Here is a 24,332-nt window from a genome sequence, read left to right on the forward strand (position 1 = left end):
GAAGGAGGCAGAGAGGAATGAGTCAAAGGTAGACGTGGGGAGGTTAAAGTCACCCAGAACTGTGAGAGGTGAGCCATCCTCAGGAAAGGAACTTATCAAGGCAAGACATTAAATGCTATCAACATGCAAACAATACAGTTTTACAAATGTCCTACGTTTTCATTTTGTCGCTGATCCTACTTGTCAGTGTGAATAATTCATCAGATTACCCCCTTTCAGGAGTATAAAATTACCTTGTCTAGCTAATATGTTGTGTGTTTGTAGATTGACTGAGGTGAATGAACCTACAGCAGCCAAGGCGATTTTGGCTGGGGTAATTTTTGGGATCCTGGACTTATTGAAGAGGAACCTGACATCATCACCACACATTGTGCCTTCAAAACACATCACTAAGCTAAGGACCATGGGACTAAACAACTCCTTCTGCAATTTGGTTCCTGGACTTCCTGACGGGCCGTCCCCAGGTGGTAAGGGTAGGTAACAACACATCAGCCACGCTGATCCTCAACACGTTTAACAAAACAGTCATGAAGTTATTATAATGCCATCATAAAATGTTTCTCTTCATTGATGCACTCTGACCAATTAGAAAATGGATACAACCTTCATTTAATTTGTCACTTTAAATAATATTATCAACAATCTTCACATTTTTCCTTAGTATATTTTGAGATGAAAACATAATAACACAATGCAGATATGTGATAATACAACTGTCACATCATTTTCTTTAAAACACAATTTGACAAAATGTAGAGATGCCCATCATATAAAATGTTCTGTATGCTGATCAAATGTAGGTATAATTATTGCAGTCTTTGTTGGCTACATCTCAGAATTTCTGCATTGACAAATTGTCAACCACAGTCTACTAATCTTGTCATTGGCCAGTCAAAGGTGATCCGCTTGGTCCCGCAACCTTTTACGTTTCCGGCCAACCTCTGGTACCTCCTGTAGGATTTCACTGGGGTCGTCTGTACAGCATCTCACTGATCTTAGCCGATCTTATACATTTGTTGAATACAAATATACAAGATATAACTGATTTTACTCTGTATTTAAAATGAATAGCATTTGGCCATTACTACCCTTTCCAAAAATCTGGTTATACTTCTATTAACCTGTCTCTTTTTTTGGCAACATCTCTGAATTTTGTAACTGACAAGACATCACCTTCTCAGAGGCTGCTGATTTTGTCATTGGCCAGTATAAGGCGATCCACTTGGGCCTGCAACTTTGCACGATACTGTTCAATCTCTGAATCCTCCTGTAGGATGTTATCAGTGTCATCTCTGTGTAGCAGATCCAGCATTTCACTGCACACAATCTTGGCTGACTGCTTCAGGATGAAGTAACGGATCAGCATGGGCACCTGGTCAGCCAGTCTTTGCACCACAATCTGTGAGAGAGGTGAGGTGGGATGGAGAGTGAGGGCTAGAAGTGATGAGATGGCCACAAGGCAAAGAAAAGGCAATTTACCATAAAGCAACCCTGCCACAATAACGCATGTTTGAAACATTTGTCAAAAAGCATGAACGAGAGATCTGATCATGCCCATTGATGATGTCATGGACTCCTTGTACAGGGTGGGTTTGTCGATAAGTACACTACATAACAGCTGTATGTAGTTTAGATTTTATTTCTGAAACGTCTCCTCCTGCACTCTTTAAGCAAAACATACTGTGTAGTACTTGTGTTGCATTGTACCTCATAGTATGCCTTGAGCAGCCCAGGGTACTTGCTCCTGGTGTCTTCATCTGAGCAGTCTGAGGGGTCTGGGGGGTGTGAGGGGTCTGGGGGGTTTGAGGGGTCTGGGGGGTTTGAGGGGTCTGGGGGGTGTAAGGGGAATGAGGGGTCTGGGCGGTGTGAGGCGTGTGAGCCGCGTGAGCGACGTGATCCGCGTGAGCGACGTGAGCCGTGTGAGCGACATGAGGGGTCTGGGGGGTGTGAGGGGAGTGAGAGGTCTGGGGGGTTCGAGGGGAGTGAGCGGTGTGGGGGGCATGAGGGGAGTAAGGGGTGAGAGGAGGGTGAGGGGTCTGAGGGGCGTGAGGGGAGTGAGGGGAATGAGTAGACTGCTGTTTCCCCCTTCTCTAGAATATGTTTGTTGAAGATTTCATCCTGTGTGTAGACCTGCATCTCCATCTGAAACTGCTCCACGATCCTCTCCTGCACAATGATTGACTGCTTTTCCTGGATTGTTTCAATGTTTTTCTGAGTTTAAACAAAGATTAAGATTCCATGAGGACATAAAGAACCTTAGATGCAGGGAGGCAGTGAAATACTGTTACTGTTTCAGATAAAAGTTCAGTCCGACATGCTCTAAATATCGTATGATGTTTTATTTTGAACATTTCAGGATACAATCCTACAATGGACAACCTGTAAATTGGAATTCTTCATAAAAATATATTGTGATTTTTAAGTGCTACATTTGCCTCATGTTTTCCTGCCTTCTTGCTAGTGCCTCTAACTAAGATTTCCATTTCAGGCTAAAATACAGAATACTGAATTGTATGATTATCATGTCAGAGCGCTTAACAGTTTACAATTGTCATTACCTTTGAGACCTGATGAAGAAAAGGATGATTCTTAAATCTCTCTCTGGACAAAATATAAAATTGCTTCTTTACAATGTCTGAAAAACAAAATCAAATGTATTTGGTAAAGAGACAAAATGTTTTTATTTATAGGTGTAGTTCAGCCAAATTACAAGTCAATAGTCCCAATATTATAATTTGTTTGTGTTTCATGTCCAAATAATCAATAAGTAACTTCATTGAGCTACACAATCATTAGGATCATTTGGACATGAAGAGTGAAAAATGGAAACAGGGAAATCCATCCAAAGCATGGATTGATGTCATACCTTGTCCATAGACTGCTTACAGGGTAAGGACACCAATATGTAATTTGAGTGAACTATCACTTCAACATGTTATATTTAGTCAATTAAAGTCAATGTCACATGCACAAGTACAATGAAATGCCATTCTTGCAAGCTCTAAAGTAGAACAGAAACACTAGAGAAATAAGAAGAACGTGAGAAATTAAGTAAGCTATATACATGGACAGTTCCAGGGTAAGTAGCTATATATAGGGACAGTTCCAGGGTCAGTAGCTACATACATGGACAGTTCCAGGGTCAGTAGCTATATACAGGGGCAGTTCCAGGGTCAGTAGCTATATACATGGACAGTTCCAGGGTCAGTAGCTATATATAGGGACAGTTCCAGGGTCAGTAGCTATATACATGGACAGTTCCAGGGTAAGTAGCTATATATAGGGACAGTTCCAGGGTCAGTAGCTATATACATGGACAGTTCCAGGGTAAGTAGCTATATATAGGGACAGTTCCAGGGTCAGTAGCTACATACATGGACAGTTCCAGGGTCAGTAGCTACATACATGGACAGTTCCAGGGTCAGTAGCTACATACATGGACAGTTCCAGGGTCAGTAGCTATATACATGGACAGTTCCAGGGTCAGTAGCTATATACATGGACAGTTCCAGGGTCAGTAGCTATATACATGGATAGTTCCAGGGTCAGTAGCTATTGTATGTACAGGGACAGTTCCAGGGTTAGTAGCTGTATATAGGAACATTTCCAGGGTCAGTAGCTATATATAGGAACAGTTCCAGGGTCAGTAGCTGTATATAGGGACAGTTCCAGGGTTAGAAACTATATATAGGGACAGTTCCAGGGTTAGTAGCTATATACATGGACAATTCCAGTGTCAGTAGCTACTGTATGTACAGGGACAGTTCACTTGAGTGGGTTGAGTCACTGACGTGGTCTTCCTGTCTGGGTTGGCGCCCCCCCCTTGGGTTGTGCCATGGCGGAGATTTTGTGGGCTATACTCGGCCTTGTCTTCGGACGGTAAGTTGGTGGTTGTAGACATCCCTCTAGTGGTGTGGGGGCTGTGCTTTGGCAAAGTGGGTGGGGTGATATCCTGCCTGTTTGGCCCTGTCCGGGGGTATCATCGGATGGGGCCACAGTGTCTTCTGATCCCTCCTGTCTCAGCCTCCAGTATTTATGCTGCAGTAGTTTATGTGCCGGGGGGCTAGGGTCAGTCTGTTTCATCTGGAGTATTCTCTTGCCTTATCCGGTGTCCTGTGTGAATTTAAATATGCTCTCTCTAATTCTCTCTTTCTCTCTTTCTTTCTTTCTCTCGGAGGACCTGAGCCCTAGGACCATGCCTCGGGACTACCTGGCATGATGACTCCTTGCTGTCCCCAGTCCACCTGGCCATGCTGCTGCTCCAGTTTCAACTGTTCTGCCTGCGGCTACGGAACCCTGACCTGTTCACCGGACGTGCTTGTTGCACCCTCGACAACTACAATGATTATTATTATTTGACCATGCTGGTCATTTATGAACATTTTAACATCTTGACCATGTTCTGTTATAATATCCACCCGGCACAGCCAGAAGAGGACTGGCCACCCCTCATAGCCTGGTTCCTCTCTAGGTTTCTTCTTAGGTTTTTGGCCTTTCTAGGGAGTTTTTCCTAGGGAGTTTTTCCTAGCCACCGTGCCTCTTTCACATGCATTGCTTGCTGTTTGGGGTTTTAGGCTGGGTTTCTGTACAGCACTTTGAGATTTCAGCTGATATACGAAGGGCTATATAAATAAATTTGATTTGATTTGATTTGATTTGAGTTCCAGGATTAGTAGCTACTGTATGTACAGGGACAGTTCCAGGGTTAGTAGCCATATATAGGGAAAGTTCCAGGGTACTCATTCTATATACAGGGTCAGTTCCAGTACCATATTAACATTGTGCAGGAATACTGGAGTGATAGAGGTAGATTACATACACCTTAGCCAACTACATTTAAACTCAGCTTGACACAATTCCTGACATTTAATCCTAGTAAAAATTCCCTGTCTAGGTCAGTTAGGATCACCACTTTATTTTAAGAATGTGAAATGTCAGAATAATATTTTAGAGAATTATTTCAGCTTTTATTTCTTTCATCACGTTCCCAGTGGATCAGAAGTTTACATACACTCAATTAGTATTTGGTAGCATTGCCTTTAAATTGTTTAACTTGGGTAAAATGTTTTGGGTAGCCTTCCACAAGCTTCCCACAATAAGTTGGGTGAATTTTGGCCCATTCCTCCTGACAGAGCTGGTGTAACTGAGTCAGGTTTGTAGGCCTCCTTGCTCACACACGCTTTTTCAGTTCTGCCCACAAATTTTCTATAGGATTGAGGTCAGGGCTTTGTGATGGTCACTCCAATACCTTGACTTTGTCGTCCTTAAGCCATTTTGCCACAACTTTGGAAGTATACTTGGGGTCACTGTCCATTTGGAAGACCCATTTGCGATCAAGCTTTAACTTCCTGACTGATGTCTTGAGATGTTGCTTCAATATATCCACATAATTTTCCTGCCTCATGATGACATTTATTTTGTGAAGTGCACCAGTCCCTCCTGCAGCAAAGCACCCCCACAACATGATGCTGCCACCCCCGTTCCTCACGGTTGGGATGGTTTCTTCGGCTTGCAAGACTCCCCCATTTTCTTCCAAACATAACGATGGTCATTATGGCCAAACAGTTCTATTTTTGTTTCATCAGACCAGAGGACATTTCTCCAAAAAATTAAGCTCTTTGTCCACATGTGCAGTTGCAAACCTTAGTGTGGCTTTTTTATGGCGGTTTTGGAGCAGTGTCTTCTTCCTTGCTGAGCAGCCTTTCAGGTTATGTCGATATAGGACTCGTTTTACTGTGTATATAGATACTTTTGTACCTTGTTTCCTCCAGCATCTTCACATGGTCCTTTGCTGTCGTTCTGGGATTGATTTTCACTTTTTGCACCAAAGTACTTTCATCTCTAGGAGACAGAACGTGTCTCCTTCCTGAGTGGTATGACAGCTGCGTGGTCCAATGGTGTTTATACTTGCGTACAATTGTTTGTACAGATGAACGTGGTACCTTCAGGTGTTTGGAAACCAGACTTGTGTACGTCTACAATTTTTTTATGAGGTCTTGGCTGATTTCTTTTGATTTTCCCATAATGTCAAGCAAAGAGGCGCTGAGTTTGAAGGTAGGCCTTGAAATACATCCACAGGTACACCTCCAATTGACTCAAATTATGTATTTAGCCTATCAGAAGCTTCTAAAGACATGACATAATTTTCTGGAATTTCCAAGCTGTTTAAAGGTACAGTCAACTTAGTGTATGTACATTTCTGACTCACTGGAATTGTGATACAGTGAATTATAAGTGAAATAATCTGTCTTTAAACAATTGTTGGAAAAATTACTTGTGTCATGCACAAAGTAGATGTCCTAACCGACATGCCAAAACTATAGTTTGTTAATAATAAATTTGTGGAGTGGTTGAAAAACGATACACATAAATAAATAAAGTCGTCAACTCAGATAGTCCGGTAGCCAGTTTGTTAGCTAATTAGCAGTCTCATGGCTTGCGGATAGAAGCTGTTCAGGAGCTGTTTGCCGTGCAGAAGCAGAGAGAACAGTCTATGGCTTAGGTGGCTGGGGTCTTTAACAATTTTCCGGGCCTTCCTGATATAGATGTCCTGGATGGCAGGGAGCTCGGCCCAGCAATATACTGGGCTTTCCGCACCACCCTCTGTAAAGCCATACGATTGAGGGTGGTGCTTTTGCCATACCAAGCAGTGATGCAGTTAGTCAAGATGATCTCAATGGTGCAGCTGTATAACTTTTTTGATAATTTGAGGGCCCATGACAAAGTTTTTCAACCTCCTGAGGGGGAAGAGGCGCTGTCTCGCCTTCTTCACGACTGTGCGCATGTGTGTGGACATTAGTGATTTGGACACGGAGGAATTTAATGCTCTTGATCCGTTCCACTTCAGCCCTGACGATGTGGGTGGGGGTGTGATTCAGCAATACCTGCTTTCTAGGGTGCTTACTGCTTAATTAATATTATAGGCATGTTTGTCTTGTCATTACAACCATAGAGACCCATGCATGATGTTCAATAAAGGGGCTTTTGGAAAATCACATCCAACCTAGGGCTTTTGGTCACTTACCTTTGATTGTCTGTAGTGTCATCATAGCTGGTCTCTTAAGTTCAGCCACTAGTTTCTGAACAACATGTTGAAATACCCTGTAGTTACTGAATCCTGGCAGCTCACTTCCCCTGTGCTTCTGATCATATTCATCCACCACTTGTTGCACTACTTCGTGGTCTAAATTCAGGAAAACAATGTTGATAATTTATTTGAGATTATAATAACTGTTGTATGACATAACTATTAGTAGTATAATAATTATATCAGTAAATATTAGGGATATTTGGAAACATAAATATTAATTGGTTACACATGGTATTATGATGAATAATACCCGGGCTATTCAAAATTTTACCTACAATTTGATTTGGCATTTTCCAAACATTTCATCCACTCTGCAAATTCCTTTCCCATGAGCTCAAATAGATTCTCCTCAACAATAATATCCCCTTTGGACAGTTGGGTAATCTGCTCATTGAAATCTGTTATGACCTGAAGAAGGAAACAACACAATAAAACATACCTGTTAAATGTTTCATATTTAGTCCTTTTAGATTACTGTTCAATGAAATGGCTCCACAAGACCCATCCATCATTAAGACATTAAGTCCAATATTAAACAAGAACTATCTGACAGTGGTGTGTCCAAGTGTTTTTGTAAAATCAGCTGTCATGGCAAAGTATTGTTTAACCTGGTGACAAACATAATCATTTGGATATTAAGGAAGGAGAGTGGAGGAAGTGGGAGTGTGGAGAACATTTTAATGCTGTTTTATTTATCTTTCTGGACAGTGCGTCTACTCTTACACTTGTGTTGCAAATCTGACCAATGCAAATGGCAGAGGATGTGCAACAGAGCTGATGAACCATCATGGTAATGAACCATTACACAAGGAACCATCGCCCAAATTCTCTATAGGACATTATTCTGACAATTTACCAAACCATGACAATAACACACCTGGACTACTGTACAACAGTATGGCTTCCAACCCTACATCATACATGTTTATAGAAATGTTGTACAAAATAAGAAGTTTACGAAGCTGAAAGATGGAAAGGTGAAAGATGTTCTCACCTGAATGAGGTACTTCCTCTTCTCTGCAGGTTCCAGGGGAGGCCCGCCCTCTATTTGACTCAATAAATGCTTTACCTCCCCCATCTGCTCCTTTATGTTCTCTGACATCTGGGGCAGATATTTCTGACCAGGAGCAAACATACAACAAGTTAATGGATACCAGACCACATGTTTTCCAGTGTTGGAATCGGCTAAACTTTGAACATTGAGATATTAAATAAATGACAGAGAAGAAGCCTAGAATAGAAGGAGTGGAAGAGACTGGGTTTTATGTCAGAAGTTAATGGTTCTCTGTAGAAAGACAGATAGCTTTGAAAGTGTTGGGTGGAAGGGAGGAGAGCAACGTGTTGAGATAGGGGAGACAGATGGACATCTGTGGATTAGGGGAAGGAGGGGTTGAAGTCAGGAGGTGAGGTCAGATCCCCTGAAGGGAGTAATCAGGGTTTAGTATCTGGTGACCCTCTTCCTGTAGAACCATAAGATGTCAGGATTGGAGAGAAGGAGGAGTGTATTAAGTGGGATGTATATAACTGTGATGGTGAGAAATGTTTTGCTGTGTTAATTACAGCTGTACAGATCCTTTGGGAAGAAATACACTTGGTTAAAGCTTCTCTAGTGTCCGTGAATTAATTACTCTGAAAAATAAGAACCTAACACCAGTGTGCACTGGGTGTAGCAGGAACAGATAACTGTAGGGTATGTGGATGGACTAACCTTGATATGTTTGACCAGGGCATTGCTGAGCTTGGTGGCTAGGCACTTGGTGGTTGCCTTCTCCTCACGCAAGAGGGATCTTTACATTGAAAGGCAGAGAAATATAACAAACACAGTGTTTCATCCCAAAAACTGGCCAACACATTTTACACCTATATTTTTTTAATCAAAAATGTAAAATGCAAATGTCAGTTAATCCTTGGCCTACAATGGTCATGCCCCCAGGGATATCTAATTAACATAACACAAAATCCCCATCAAAATCAGTCTGTTTAAGCTAGTGAACGAGCTGAGCTAAAATATGGAATTTTTCATTATGAATATACCAAAGATCATTTAGCTATTTAATTTTGAATGTTAAAAAGTACAATACGCAGAAATGTAAGAGAAGGGAGGGGAGGGAACAATAAGAAAATAACATTCATCAATTCTAAATGGAAATACTCTCAAAGGATATGTAGGAGAGATACATTTTTTTTAAACATTAGGTCCTGTAAGCAACAGTTTGAGGCACTGAACATTTCTCAGATGCGAAGCCATCAAAAACAAAGATGCAAGTTTACTTAACACATGGCAAGAACACGTTTTACCTGAAGTGCTCGTGATTTCGGAAGAATTCCAACTCCTCCTCAATCGCACCAGTTATTGACATGTTTTCATCAATTTGCTTCTGACCACGACATTTCACAATGACATAGCCCATATTGAGAAAGATTACTTTATTGTGGACAATTTCCAACACATTCTTCTCTGCTCCCGGGTCTATCAGGTCTGGCTTTGTCAGAATGGCTTGAAGACAAATGAAAAGCATTATGATAACTGCTAATATTAAAACCCTATAAAAATACATGATTCTATATCATTTCTTTACCCAGAGTTCTTGTGCCTTCAGGATCCACTTCTTGCGCCATTTTCAGGACCTCTGTTGTTGCTATGTCAACATTACATGGTACCACGACCAAAATAATGGTTCTCTTATTCTTTATGAATTTCGAAATGAGATTCTTGATCTAGTAAAAAAGGAAGAGGAATGTGAAGAAGCAGTCAGGACGCAAGCCTTTGACCGAGTTATTTGATTAATCTGTGAGAGGGTATCAGACCGCTTGTTACCGTGATATCGCCCTGTGTGGGGCACTCTGTTCTTTATGGTTCTGAAGCTCAACCTTCTTCAAAGTCAACACATTTAAAGTACCTTTCACCAGAATCAACCATCATAGCTACATGTACCTTGCTAGCAATTATGGTATAAAGTCTGTACACCTGGCTAAAACAATGAATCCTTAGTGAATCATAAGATGAGAAACAAGAGTCATGAGAACCTAACAATGTACTGGACAAAGTCCAAAAGCTATACACACTAACGTTAGACTTACTTGGGCTCCAATGTCATCTGGTTGTCCTTTCACAGCCACCCTGGTGATCCCTGGTAAGTCAATCAGACTGAGGTCACACACCGTGGAGGATGTGATCTTTAGAGTGATCAGGTCTTCACATATCCCCACTCCCTTTCCAGCTAACGCGTTCTGAGCTGTTAAATCAATGGGAAAATATTGATGAAATAACAGATGTGTCCATAATTTGTTTGTTTGTCTGTCTTATACCCCGACAGAACTCTTCTTATTATAATATATATTCTGTAGTTGTCTATGGTAAATACCATACAAACTTTTCCACATTAAATGATAATAGATACGTCAATGTCAATGGTAGTATGTGCCGTTTAAGATAAGGGAGGACAATTATTTGTTTTATGAGCATGGCCTTATTTCTATTACTGCCTATTGGATGACTATCATTCATATTCCATTCACCCAGTTCAATGTAACATTGATAGGTTTAGGCTACTACATCATACTAAGATGTTCCCTATACCCATCATGAGGTTGCTACGACCTAGCCTATGAATGAAAGTTTACAACTGTGGAAGGACCACCAGAGGGCATGTGAGCAAAGGTGATCAGAGGCAATTAAGCACAGCTGATGGTACTAATGAGCTATTCTCTTTCCCTACAAGAGATAGGAGGGAACCGGCAGTGAGGGGGGGAAAGAAAGAAAAGAGTGTTTGCTCCTCCAAAGGAGAATACATTCCTTTCGGAAGACGAAAGAGGAAGAACACAAACCACCTCTGGGGGATGGCCACCACGAGAGGGGAGCTATCCACGAACGAATCATTAAGACAGTGACACTTCCATGATTTATGTTATAGTTTAAAGATACTCATCTGGTGTTCCTTTTTCGTGTAAAGAAGAAGATTTACGTTTTCCTTGGGAGATCAATATTGATTGTGTTGGAGTGAGTGTTTGAGTGAAATGAAATACCTCAATAGAGAACTTTGTTCAATTAAGAAAACATACTCCTGACTCGTTTATTCCACCTTTCCGCTTTTGAACAACATCAAATTACTTGGTCCGCTCACACAACACAGGTGCATTTTTTTTGTAATCAAGGTGACAGACAGACATTGACACATTCAATACCTCCTTGCACACACTTGCCTGCATCTAGCTGATCTAGGGTGTAATCATTTAGTCCAACATTTAATAGGGCTAGGGGGCAGTATTTTCACGGCCGGATGAAAAACGTACCCAATTTAAACAGGTTACTACTCTGTCCCAGAAACTAGAATATGCATATTATTAGTAGCTTTAGATAGAAAACACTCTGAAGTTTCTAGAACTGTTTGAATGGTGTCTGAGTATAACAGAACTCATATGGCAGGCAAAAATCTGAGAAAAAGTCAAGCAGGAAGTGGAAAATCTGAGGTTGTAGTTTATTCAAGTGATTGCCTTGACTGTATACAGTGACTTAGGGTTCATTTTGCACTTCCTTAAGCTTCCACTAGATGTCAGCAGTCTTTAGAATGGTGCTTGAAGATTCTATGGTAAATTTGATGCGAATAATAGCCGAAGAAAGTAGGTGTCCCATTATAAGGCATGGGCTCAGTCACACGCAAGGACTTGGGAGCGAGCTCATATTCACTCCTAAAGAGAACGGATAGGTCCGGTTGGAATTGTATTCAAGGTATATGATAAAAACAACCTAGAGATTGATTCTATACATCGTTTGACATGTTTCTACAAACTGTAGTATAACTTTTTTGACTTTTTGTCTGGACTAAGTAAGCACGCGCATCGTGGATTTGGATAGTGAACCTAACACGTGAACAAAATGGATTATTTGGAAATAAATATGAACTTTATCGAACATTTATTGTGGAGCTGGGATTTCTGGGAGTGCCTTCTGATGAAGATAATCAAAGGTAAGTGAATATTTATAGTGTAATTTCTTAGTTTTATTGACTCCAAGATGGCGGGTTTCTGTTTGCTAGTTGTTAGTGTCATCTGGGCTGTACTCAGATTATTGCAAATTGTGCTTTCGCCGTGAACCTTTTTTGAAATCTGACAAAGCAGTTACATTTAGGAGAAGTGTATCTATAATTCTGTGCATAACACTTCTATATTGATCAATGTTTACGATGAGAATTTACGTACTATGTGTGCTCATTGTGCTAATTCACCGATGGTTTGGAGGGAAAACATTTCTCGACATTATGCACCAATGTAAAATGCTGTTTTTGGATATAAATATGAACTTTATCGAGCAAAACATACATGTATTGTCTAACATAATGTCCTAGGAGTGTCATCTGATGAAGATCGTCAAAGGTTAGTGCTTCATTTAGCTGTGTTTTGGGTTTTTGTGATGCATCTAGTTGCTTTGAAAATGGCTGTGTGGTGTTTCTTGTGAAGTTTATGTCCTAACATAATCTAATTTTATGCTTTCGCCGTAAAGCCTTTTTGAAATCGGACAATGTGGTTAGATTAACGAGAAGTTTATCTTTAAAATGGTGTAAAATAGTTGATTGTTTGAGAAAATGGAATTATGAGATTTTAGCTGTTTTATATTTGGCGCTCTGATTTTCCACTGGCTGTTGTCAAAATCAATCCCGTTAACGGGATGAGAACGGGTGGGGTCACCGAAACGTTTTAAAGACAACAGTTTCTATTGGACAAATTCAGGTATGTTTATCCTTGTTTCGTTCCATTTGCTTCCTTATAAGAAACATCTTTAAAAAGAATTGGTGGAATGAATACACGCCTGATCACACACAATCACAGTTCAGTTTCATAGCAGTCAAATACAAACAGCATGATCCCTTTGATCACTGTATAGCTAATCCCTCCTCTCAACTTTTCCCTTGTGGACTTCAGTGCACAACACATCAGCTGTCTGTGATCAGACGAATAAACTTTTCCAAGCAAAACCTTCATATCTGCGCTATACACAGCCTACATTGTTGTCACCATATTATATCATCATAGTAAACATAGCTACTAGAGCTAACACGTTAGTAAACCTGCTACAATCATGCAGTACAGTGTTCAGTCAGCAGCAAGCCGTTTAGCAGTTACACCGGCGGGCCCCAGTGGCTAACAATTTAAAAAACCTAAATGTTACCTTGACTTGGAAGAGTTCCTTTGTTTGATAGCCATAGCCAGCTAGCTAACATAGTGTCCCTCTCTGTTTAAGCCTGGTGTTTGAGTAGCCTAAACTAGCTAGATAACTTTGCTAGCTAAGTAGGTGAAAGTTAAAGAAATATGAATAATAGCTAGCTCTCTCTCTCTCCTGCTGCTCCTTAATAATATTTATAGTTTTTTAAATGGTTCAAATCTGCTCCTATTGTCTTTCTCTCTATTTGGGTAACCTACTCACCACATGTTATGTATTGCAGTGCTAGCTAGCTGTAGCTTATGCTTTCTGTACTAGATTAATTCTCTGATCCTTTGATTGGGTGGACAACTTGTCAGTTTATGTTACAAGAGCTCTGATAGGTTGAAGGACGTCCTCCAGAAGTTGTCATAATTACTGTGTAAGTCTATGGAAGGGGGTGAGAACCACGAGCTTCCTAGATTTTGTATTGAAGTCAATGTACCAAGAGGAAGATCCTCAGGCTATACAATGGTGCTACTCTACAGAGTGCTGTTGAGGCTACTGTAGACCTTCATTGCAAAACTGTGTGTTTTAATCAAATATTTGGTGATGTGAATATATTTAGCATATTTTTATTTAAAAAATATAACTTTTTAAATGTTTCACTAGTTAAATCAATCTGAAATGTAAAGAGGAGGATGGTCCTCCCCTTCCTCCTCTGAGGAGCCTCCACAGGTTAATGTACAGTATAGAATAATAAGTCTGTGTGTGTGTGTGTGTGTTCGATCCCATCTGACCTTGTTCAACGTGTCTCACAACTTCTGAAGGTTCGTCAAATTCATTGACTTTCCCTCCGTATGAGATGACAGCCTCCCATTTCACTGTCCTGTCGTTACAGAGTTTAAGTAGCAGTGGGCACCTGGTGACAATACCTGGAAACAAGGAAATACCAAAGACAGATCATTATACTGTATTACAGAACAATCAATACAATACAATATGACAGTAGAGTCAACAACGGACCGGGACATGAATTTCATGGTAAATATATAACTTCTGCAGGCAACAGACAACAAGGTGTCTCTAATGTTCTGAAAGCACGTCAGACATTTACAGTGTCTGAATAAAAGGTTTGAAAACTCATGTACAGTTAACATTTTCTGAAAGGTTTTTCTGTGGTTACCAGGTTAATTTGAAGATTCTAAACTTTTCAGTAATGTCCGTGTCTCTGTGGTCCTATTGTACTGTCTGTTTCCTGACCTCGTCTATGGACACAGATAATGTGAAAACCTGCTTCAGGGTTGTTTACCTAGCCACTGGCATCAATCGCCAACTTCAGAATTTTCACCACAAAAACGAGTCAATGCCCAAATCATGTCTAAGTTCCACAATCACTTTCAGAGACTTTGGGTGATTTGGAATTATATTTAAAATGCTAATATTGATTTTCATAGTTTTTTGTATGTTCAGGAAACAATACAGAATCTCACCAGTCCCTCTGGGCAACGTCACCCCAGAAAGGGTCTCAAGCACAGAGCTTTTTCCTGAACTCTGGTCTCCCACCACAGCAATGGTTGGCAGTGGCAGCTCCTTATCTATCCCTATGGATCTCATGTCATCTATTAAGTCTATGAAGGGCCGGACCTTCTCCGCCAGCTGGTCTTGGAACATCCTGATGGAATGTCAGGGGTAAAAAACAATGCCATTATGAATGGTTAATTTGTTGATAGACATGCATGGCAAAATTCATTATTTGACACAGTTTTTATAGTTAGTAGCTTACTATCATTTGAACTACATGTGATGAGAAAATGTATGTCCCAAAAATGTAAATACTACACCATGTGTAACAAAATGTCCCACTATTTACTGCATAACTAATCACCACTGTATAAATAATCACCATCACCATGAAATTCTGAATATTAGGATTTTAGTATTGTGGTACAGTGAAGTATAGAGTAGTACTGCAAGTGTGCAATAACAAGTGGAAAATGGAGGCCTTCATCATTTCAAAACCGGAAACTGAATTAATGTTGTCCCACCTCGGTCCATCTTCATAAGACACGTCTCTTTTCCGCTGAAATAAAAGAGAATGAAAGCTAAACCATTTAGATGAAAATACAGAATAACAGCAATGCATCTGTATTTTGAACTGAAGTTATTATAATCTAAATCATCACATCACTATAACATAAGAGGAGATACAGTCTCACATGCCCAGATCAGAAGCTTAGAATTTGTCAAGTGTAATACACTGGGTATACCAAACATTAAGAACACCTTCCTACTGTTGAGTTGCTAGATGAGAATCTTGTAAAAATGTATAGGGTAGTAACTGAATCATTCAAGTCCTTTTATGATGTTAAAGATTAGACTAGACTATTAGATTAGAATGTCTTTATCCCCTAGGTCAATGTCTATTGGATTATAACTTGGTGCACTATATATTCAAACGTTTGTGGACACCCCATCAAATTAGTGGATTTGGCTATTTCATTCACACCCATTGCTGACAGGTTTATAAAATGAAGCACACAGCCATGTAATCTCCATAGGCAAAACATTGGCAGAAGAATGGCCTTACTGATGAGCTCAGTGACTTTCAACGTGGCACAGTCATAAGATGCCACCTTTCCAAAAAGTCAGTTCGTCAAATTTCAGCCCTGCTAAAGCTGCCCCGGTCAACTGTAAATGCTGTTTGGAAGAAATGTTTAAATTACATACTGTAATGTTTAATAAGACCGAACTTTGCTGTTTTTACCCTGAGTATTGTCCATTGTTATTTGTTAGTATTTTTTGCTGATACAGGACTCTTTTATGTGACTTAGTCATAAGTCTTGGTGTACATATAAGAGCCGTTTAGGTGCAACCTCAGTATGTGACATCCTGTTTTCACAATCTACAGGAATGTAGATGAGTGGAAACATGCAGGAAGGAACAGATAATGGTGGCAACGTCAGCTATCTTAATCTGCACAGACAAGCTAAATCAGCGTTTACACACCATGTCCCGTCCCTGTTTCCACCCATCTACTAAACTGCCACGTAGACAAAATAGGTTGTACTTTTTCTATAAGATGAGAGAGACAACTCTCTTCATTGGGCTTTCCTAACATTGCACTGCTGGTTGGTTGCTATTGATTGCTTCATTTTTGTAAATCTTGTAAAAAAGTTGATTTGAAGAATACAGTCTCTCTCCTTTTGGTTAGAATTACCACAATAATTGGTGACGAGGATGGGATGCTAACTCCACTTGCTGATTGCTCCTGGGAGACAAAGGTTAAACTGTGTGCAAGGGCTCCGTTAGACATGGCTCAGGTTAGCCCACACTCTGACTAAAACAGAGTAGAGAGGGACACGCCTCAGACCTACCGGGAGTGTCAGTGAGTGGATACGTCATTCCGGAGAGATAAGATAAACTACCATGACAGCTGCTTTGGTGAAGTGGAAGCAACAACAGCTCAGCCTGCGAAGTGGTAGCATTGGACCACCATTGGACTATGGAGCAGTGGAAATGCGTTCTCTGGAGTGATGAATCACGCTTTGCCATCTAGCAGTCCGATGGACGATTCTAGGTTTAGCGGATGCCAGGAGAACGCTACCTGCCCCAATGCATAGTGCCAACTGTAAAGGTTGGTGGAGGAGGAATAATGGTCTGGGGCTGTTTTTCATGGTTTGGGCTAGGCCTATTAATTCCAGTGAAGGGAAATCTTAATGTGACAGCATACAGTTATATTCTAGATGATTCTTTGTTTCCAAATTTGTAGTAAAAGTTTGGGGAAGGCTCTTTCCAGTTTCAGCATGACAATAACTCCGTGCACAAAGCGAGGTCCGTACAGAAATGGTTAGTCGAGATCAGTGTGGAAGAACTTGACTGGCCTTCACAGAACCCTGGATGCCTCTTTTAGCTGTTAGGTTCTAAATAAACAGAGTTAAAACTGACGGACAACTAAGAAAAGCTAAAACCAGGTTTATTCACCCAATGGTGTCCAACAGCTGAAAAGACCAAGACATGTTCCCACCAGCACCAGTATTTATACCCCCCTTTAGACAGAGTCTCCTCCTCTCTAAACATTACATCTTTGTTGCTAGAAAGGAAGTTAAGTGATGTGGGTAATAAACTGTTCCTTCTCCCTTCATTCCCACCTGACCTCGGCCCCCATTCCTCACTAACCCACAGCTATCCACCCTTATCAGTGACTTAACCATGTGATTAATTTTTCCCTTACCTAGTAACTCTTCAGGCCCCATGGCTCTTATCCACTCTCCAATGACACCAGCATATATATTCCTCATACATGTAACCTATATCGTCTATATATAGCAAGTAGTTCAAACTCAAGCTAGAAACCAACATAGCCTTCCCAAGAGGCTAAAATATATTGATTAGGTTGAACTAAAGTCACTATAGTATTTTAAATGTACTTTACCAATTTTTGTTGCTCATAGACAATTTTCAGAAAATGAAATCAGTTAAACATTTAATGTAATTTGTATGACATAAGGTGGTCACCATTGAAAGACTCCCGTGTGGGGCCTTGAATGAGCAACATTTCTTATAATACAATGGAATGGTACAGTGATATAGTGATACAATGGAATTGTACAGTGGTATATTAATACAAAGGAATGGTGCAGTGGTATAGTAATACAATGGAATGGTACAGTGTTATATTAATACAATGGACAGAGCTACAGATGTAGTCCTCCTGGAGATTGACATACATGCAGAATTACCTTGAAGGAATGGTTGCTTTCGGGCAGGCAGGTTGCTTGCTGAGTCATTTCAGTTGTTTCAGGCTCTTCTTGTATAGTTGTCTACAGCTCAAATCTTGCAGCTTTTATAGAACGCATATAAAGTAAAAGTGAAAGCGTTTGATCATTTGATCACAATTGCAGTAAATCATTAGCCTATGAACAAAACTGATAAGAGTTTTTGATAATGACTTGATTATCCTGACTACTTGGTTGTAGGAGGGCCTGCGAAAAAGACTTTTCCACGGGTCGCGATGGTGTCCTGGGTGGTAGCTGGCTGTCCCCGTTCCTATTCCACCTGGTCATGTTTCTGATCCAGTTTATGCTGTTCTGAATGTGGCTATGGAACCCTGACCTTATTTTGTGAAATTTCTTTCCATCTTAACACATTTGAGCCAGTCAGTTGTGTTGTCACAAGGTAGGGGTGGTATACAGAAGATAGCCCTATTTGGTAAAATACCAAGTCCATACTGTGGCAAGACAGCTAAAAATTGTATTTAACCTTTATTTACCTAAGCAAGTCAGTTAAGAACCCGGACAAACCTTCCCCTAAACCCGGACAATGCTGGGCTAATTGTGCGCCGCCCGATGGAACTCTCGATAACGGCCAGTTGTGATACAGCCCGGGATCAATCCAGGGTCTGTAGTGACGCCTCTAGCACTGAGATGAAGTGCCTTAGACCGCTGTGCCACTGGGGAGCCCATAAATAAGCAAAGAAAAATGACTGTCCATCATTACTTTAAGACATGGAGGTCAGTCAATCCGGAAAATGTCAAGAACTTCAAAAGTTTCTTCAAGTGCAGTCGCAAAAAAACATCAAGCGCTATGATGAAACTGGCTTTCATGAGAACCACCACAGGAAAGTAAGACTCAGAGTTACCTCTGCTGCAGAGGATACGTTCATTCGTGTTAATTGCACCTCAGATTACAGCCCAAATAAATACTTCAGAGAGTTCAAGTAACAGACACATCTCAAAATCAACTGTTCAGAGAAGATTGCGTGAATCAGGCCTTCATGGTCTAATTGCTGGAAAGAAACAACTACTAAAGGAAGCCAATAATAAGAGACCAAGAAACACGAGCAATGGAAATATTTCCTTTGGTCTGATTAGTCCAAATTTGTGTCTTTGTGAGACGCATAGTAGGTGAACCGATGATCTCCGGTGGTTCCCACCGTGAAGCATGGAGGAGGAGGTGTGATGGTGTGGGGGTGCTTTGCTGGTGACACTGTCTATGATTTATTTAGATTTCAAGACACTTAACCAGTTTAGCTACCACAGCATTCTGCAGCGATACGTCAACCCATCTGGTTTACGCTTTGTGGGACTACCATTTGTTTTTCAACAGGACAATTACCCAAAACACAACTCCAGGCTGTGTAAGAGCTATTTGACCAAGGAGAGTAATGGAGTGCTGCATCAGATGACCAGGCCTCCACAATCACCCGACCTCAACCCAATTGAGATTTTTTGGGATGAGTTGGACCACAGAGTGAAGGAAAAGCAGCCAACAAGTGCTCAGCATATGTGGGAACTCCTTCAAGACTGTTGGAAAAGCATTCCTCATGAAGCTGGTTGAGAAAATGCCAAGAGTGTGCAAAGCTGTCAAAGGCTGGCTACCTTGAAAAATCTCTTATTTGGATTTGTTTAACACTTTTTTGGTTACTACATGATTTCATATGTGTTATTTTATAGTTTTGATGTCTTCACTATTATTGTACAATGTAGAAAATAGTAAAAATAAAGAAAACCCATTGAATGAGTAGGTGTGTCCAAACTTTTGACTTGTTCTGCAGGTTCTGGGAGGATTTCTTGTTTGTCAAGTCATGAACTAATACAATGCCTGTGAGGGCACAACTAATGTGTCATTACTGATCTATACAGTAGGTTTGCTTTATGTTATGACTGATACAGCCAACCAGTTGTTTGACTTCACCATTGACAGAGTTGTAGAAAACCACTCTGGTGCTTTCAGACTGCTGCCACTGCCCACAGATCCTCTAACATCCCATAATTATATGCAGTAGGTCTTCTCCTCTGGCGTGCCCTCCTTGTAGTAATGGACCTGTAATAGAGAATAAACTCAATGATCCTGACTGATGAACCTCAATGATCCTGACTGATAATCCTCAATGATCTTGACTGATAAACCTCAATGATCCTGACTGATAATCCTCAATGATCCTGACTGATAAACCTCAATGATCTTGACTGATAAACCTCAATGATCCTGACTGATAATCCTCAATGATCCTGACTGATAAACCTCAATGATCCTGACTGATAAACCTCAATGATCTTGACTGATAAACCTCAATGATCCTGACTGATGAACCTCAATGATCCTGACTGATAATCCTCAATGATCCTGACTGATAAACCTCAATTATCCTGTGATAATCCTCAATGATCCTGACTGAAAAAACTCAATGATCCTCACTGATAATCCTCAATGATCCTGACTGATAATCCTCATTGATCCTGACTGATAAATCTCAATGATCCTGACTGATGAACCTCAAACTAAATATTTTGAGGAAAAAACAGTTACGGACATGAATGGAAAGAAAGGGAGGTTATCTGAGCAAATATTCAGATCGTTTTTAACTTTATTTAAAAAGGTTATTTTTGCTTCATCTGAGACCAATCACCACTGACAATCAACTTAAAATGAGTGATATTTCCACTCCAGCTCACCTTTCCTCAGCTTTCACTTTCAGTATGAATAATCTGCAAGACCATGGCACCATTTCACTGTGTGTGTGGGTATGGAGGGAGGGGTGTGGAAGGAGGGAGGTGGGGGTTGTAAAGGAGGTAGGCCTATATATAGAGAGACAACACCTCACGTGATTGGTCGGAAGAAAAGGCAATACGCTCACGTGATTGGTCGGAGGAAAAGGCCATAAACTCACCTAATTGGTCAGAAGAAAAAGCCCTGCCCACACTATACCCATTGTGTATTACAGCTGTGCAACCTGGGATTTACGACTACAAACCGCAAGTTAGACGTTACATTTGTGTCAAAACGTATTTTCTTCATAACAAAGTGCTCAGTGAAGTAGTAATCAAGGTTATTGGTTGAATTGTATAGTAAGAGAAGCATTTCTAATGTTCTTGTTCCTGTTGAGGTCCTGACAGGTTAGGGACATGAATGACATTCTAAAGAGACATACGGATTGTGTACTTTGTTTTAAAAGGTGCTTTTTGGTATGAATCATCTGAGGACACTTACAACCAACTTATATTGTGTGATATTTTCACTCCATCTCACCTGCTCATCCGGGAGGACTTTGTCCTGACTTCAGCACACTGCTTAAAGAAGTGAGTCTTTCTTTGTCATAGACAACACATGAATCCAGATGCGGTATGTTTTGTTGCATCTTGTTACGTCTCTTGAGGACTTCTTCTATTTAATTCTATGTCTTGCGACCCTTTTTGATTTTCTGTTAGTGTTTATCCTTTAATGGTGGTGTTTGGAGCCCATGACTTCAAGAAGAGTTGTCAAAATATTCAGGTGTCACAATGTCATCGGCATCCCTTACATGAGAATATAACGCAGATCAGTTATGACATCATGCTACTGAAGGTAATCTTCAAGACACCCCTAATGTCTCCTTTCTACAGTATATAGTACTTATTTTGTATAAACTTTAAATGAATGCAGGGCCTTATAAGAAATGTATTCAATTGATACTGATTATCTTCACTGACATGAATGTTTATACAGTTTATTCAAGGTTTATTCTGAATTATACAAATAGAATATAATAACTTTATCTCATTTTATTTTATTTATTTTCCTCTTATAGTTAAAGACCACAGCTCGTCTAACCGAGAATGTGACGGTCATTGGACTCCCAAAGGAGGATGAACGTATCCCAGCATCCCCCAAATGCTCTGTTGCTGGTTGGGGCAAGACTAACTCAAATAACAAACAGGGTTCAGACGTTTTGATGGAAGTAGCAGTGACGTTGGAGGATAACTCTGAATGCAAGAGCGTGTGGCAGAAATACTTTGACAAAAAACAAATGATGTGCACTCATACTACCGGAGGGAAAGGATTTTGTCAGGTAACTAAATTGAATTTGGATCAAATGATTATAGTAATACTAGAACCAACATGCTGTAGAGGACAACCAGTACAGGTTTTAGTTGATCAGATAAGCAGTGGTTATTTATCTGTAACATTACTGTACTGGAAAACTAAAATAGCATTTGAAGTGTTCACTTATTCTCCTTTGACAATCACACTTCTGTATGTCTGTTCTCTAATTCCTGTTGTTCTGTGTTCCAGGGAGATTCAGGGGGACCTCTTATTTGTAACAACAAAGCACAAGGTATCGTTGCTTTTAATTATGCTGAGAGATGTGATGATTCCAAATATTCTCATGTGTACATGAAAATCCCTTTCTTTATGCCCTGGATTAAAGAGGTGTTGCATGGATATGGTGCCAACATGTCTTTAAACAAGCAGGAATAAAGGACCAGGAAGTACATTGATTATAGTGTACTAACATCACCGTATTTATTCAACTTTAATAAATAAATTCCTACACAATTATCCTGTATGTATTTGAACCACAATTTCCCAAAGGATACCAATAATAATGCCTTACACTTCCTGGTCAATTGGGTTCGCCCACAGCATTAATACAAACTATACGGAAAAAAATACATTTAAAATATATATTTTTTAATTTGTGTGTGTGTGTGTGTGTGTGTGTGTGTGTGTGTGTGTGTGTGTGTGTGTGTGTGTGTGTGTGCCTTTTCCCAGGGAGATTTAGGGGACTTCTTATTTCCAAGAACAAGAATGTGGCACCAGGTATTGTTGCTTTTACTAATTCAACAAAATGTGATGTGAAGGGACTTGTACTGTTTCTACAGGAATAGCTCGGTATATTAACAACTGTTTCAACACTACACACAGTACTGCTATAATAATATTAATTGAAATGCTAATCCTTTGCTCATGAACGCTCGCTCATTCGGGAATAATTGCAATCAATATACAGTGAGGGGAAAAAGTATTTGATCCCCTGCTGATTTTGTACGTTTGCCCACTGACAAAGAAATGATCGGTCAATAATTTTAAAGGTAGGTTTATTTGAACAGTGAGAGACAGAATAACAACAAAAAAATCCAGAAAATGCATGTCAAAAATGTTATAAAATGATTTGCATTTTAATGAGGGAAATAAGTATTTGACCCCTCTAGTACATGGTGGCAAAACCCTTGTTGGCAATCACAGAGGTCAGACGTTTCTTGTAGTTGGCCACCAGGTTTGCACACATCTCAGGAGGGATTTTGTCCCACTCCTCTTTGCAGATCTTCTCCAAGTCATTATAGTTTCGAGGCTGACGTTTGGCATCTCGAACCTTCAGTTCCCTCCACAGATTTTCTATGGGATTAAGGTCTGGAGACTGGCTAGGCCACTCCAGGACCTTAATGTGCTTCTTCTTGAGCCACTCATTTGTTGCCTTGACCGTGTGTTTTGGGTCATTGTCATGCTGGAATACCCATCCACGACCCATTTTCAATGCCCTGGCTGAGGGAAGGAGGTTCTCACCCAAGATTTGACAGTACATGACCCCGTCCATCGTCCCTTTGATGAGGTGATGTTGTCCTGTCCCCTTAGCAGAAAAACACCACCAAAGCATAATGTTTCCACCTCCGTGTTTGACAGTGGGAATGGTGTTCTTGGCGTCAAAGGCAGCATTCCTCCTCCTCCAAACACGGCGAGTTGAGTTGATGCCAAAGAGCTCCATTTTGGTCTCATCTGACCACAACACTTTCACCCAGTTGTCACCTTACATCATTTCACAAATAGTTTCATCTTTACTCATTCATTTTATACAACAATAAGATACAAACCCCATAATTGAGAAATGTACATATTCAGAAATATAATAATGTGTGTTTCCTGTCCTCTCTGAGGTCACAAATAAAATACACTCGTCATACCCGTCCCTTAAGTATCCACGGACCATTCCCACAGTGGACATTTTGTTTCAAATCCCCATTTTGGGGATTTAGGAGTTCGCCATGTGAAATCCTTTGTTCTATCTATGTGTCTCTTTCTGCATGGCCTGGGGAGAGAGAGTCTCCTCCAGGAATGTATAACAGAACCTGGGTGCAGGAGAGAGAGAGAGAGGGGGGGATGCCACGATCTATACCCAGGGCCACGTCATGACAATAGATAGGACCTTTATTTGAATCTACATAATAACAAGATATCCATACCACCAGAGGGTGGAGCGGAACCTGTATCAGTGATTTTGACCAGATCATCTGCAGAGATATATCTACCCATGTACTCACCTAAGATTACATATTACCACATACAGTG

At 40.4% G+C, this 24,332-nt stretch overlaps 2 protein-coding genes across 2 annotated transcripts; one reads left to right on the top strand and one right to left on the bottom strand.

Moving 5' to 3' along the window:
* Positions 1–591: 591 nt before the first annotated feature.
* Positions 592–15,723, bottom strand: LOC115161399 (interferon-induced GTP-binding protein Mx-like). Its single transcript, XM_029712357.1, has 14 exons — positions 15,275–15,723; positions 14,720–14,901; positions 14,027–14,161; positions 10,172–10,326; positions 9,670–9,808; positions 9,389–9,587; positions 8,799–8,877; positions 8,085–8,207; positions 7,366–7,498; positions 7,025–7,183; positions 2,559–2,635; positions 2,076–2,211; positions 1,708–1,769; positions 592–1,399 (listed from the first exon to the last, which is right to left on the bottom strand). The coding sequence occupies exons 1-14, from the start codon at positions 15,370–15,372 to the stop codon at positions 1,178–1,180; spliced, it is 1,899 nt and encodes a 632-aa protein (XP_029568217.1). The 5' UTR covers positions 15,373–15,723; the 3' UTR covers positions 592–1,177.
* Positions 15,724–20,541: 4,818 nt separating this feature from the next.
* Positions 20,542–22,544, top strand: LOC115160567 (mast cell protease 1A-like). The gene is made up of 5 exons (XM_029710728.1): positions 20,542–20,561; positions 21,152–21,307; positions 21,437–21,572; positions 21,796–22,056; positions 22,281–22,544. Exons 1-5 carry the CDS (start codon positions 20,542–20,544, stop codon positions 22,464–22,466), a joined length of 759 nt encoding a protein of 252 aa, XP_029566588.1. The 3' UTR covers positions 22,467–22,544.
* Positions 22,545–24,332: the final 1,788 nt, after the last annotated feature.

This window comes from Salmo trutta, chromosome 24 (assembly GCF_901001165.1).
Source record: "Salmo trutta chromosome 24, fSalTru1.1, whole genome shotgun sequence".
NCBI lineage: Eukaryota > Metazoa > Chordata > Actinopteri > Salmoniformes > Salmonidae > Salmo > Salmo trutta.

What these genes read in the sequence shown, in the direction of transcription:
- LOC115161399 (XM_029712357.1), bottom strand. Translation starts at nt 15,372, where the DNA reads ATGCATTGCTGTTATTCTGTATTTTCATCTAAATGGTTTAGCTTTCAT. An exon ending in CAGATGACATTGGAGCCCAA is followed by an intron (nt 9,809 to 10,171) that starts GTAAGTCTAACG and finishes CTTTTTTACTAG; the next exon opens with ATCAAGAATCTCATTTCGAA. An exon ending in TGCTCAAGGCATACTATGAG is followed by an intron (nt 1,400 to 1,707) that starts GTACAATGCAAC and finishes CCTCTCTCACAG; the next exon opens with ATTGTGGTGCAAAGACTGGC.
- LOC115160567 (XM_029710728.1), top strand. Translation starts at nt 20,542, where the DNA reads ATGAATGGAAAGAAAGGGAG. An exon ending in ATGAATGGAAAGAAAGGGAG is followed by an intron (nt 20,562 to 21,151) that starts GTTATCTGAGCA and finishes GACATTCTAAAG; the next exon opens with AGACATACGGATTGTGTACT. An exon ending in ATGACATCATGCTACTGAAG is followed by an intron (nt 21,573 to 21,795) that starts GTAATCTTCAAG and finishes TTCCTCTTATAG; the next exon opens with TTAAAGACCACAGCTCGTCT.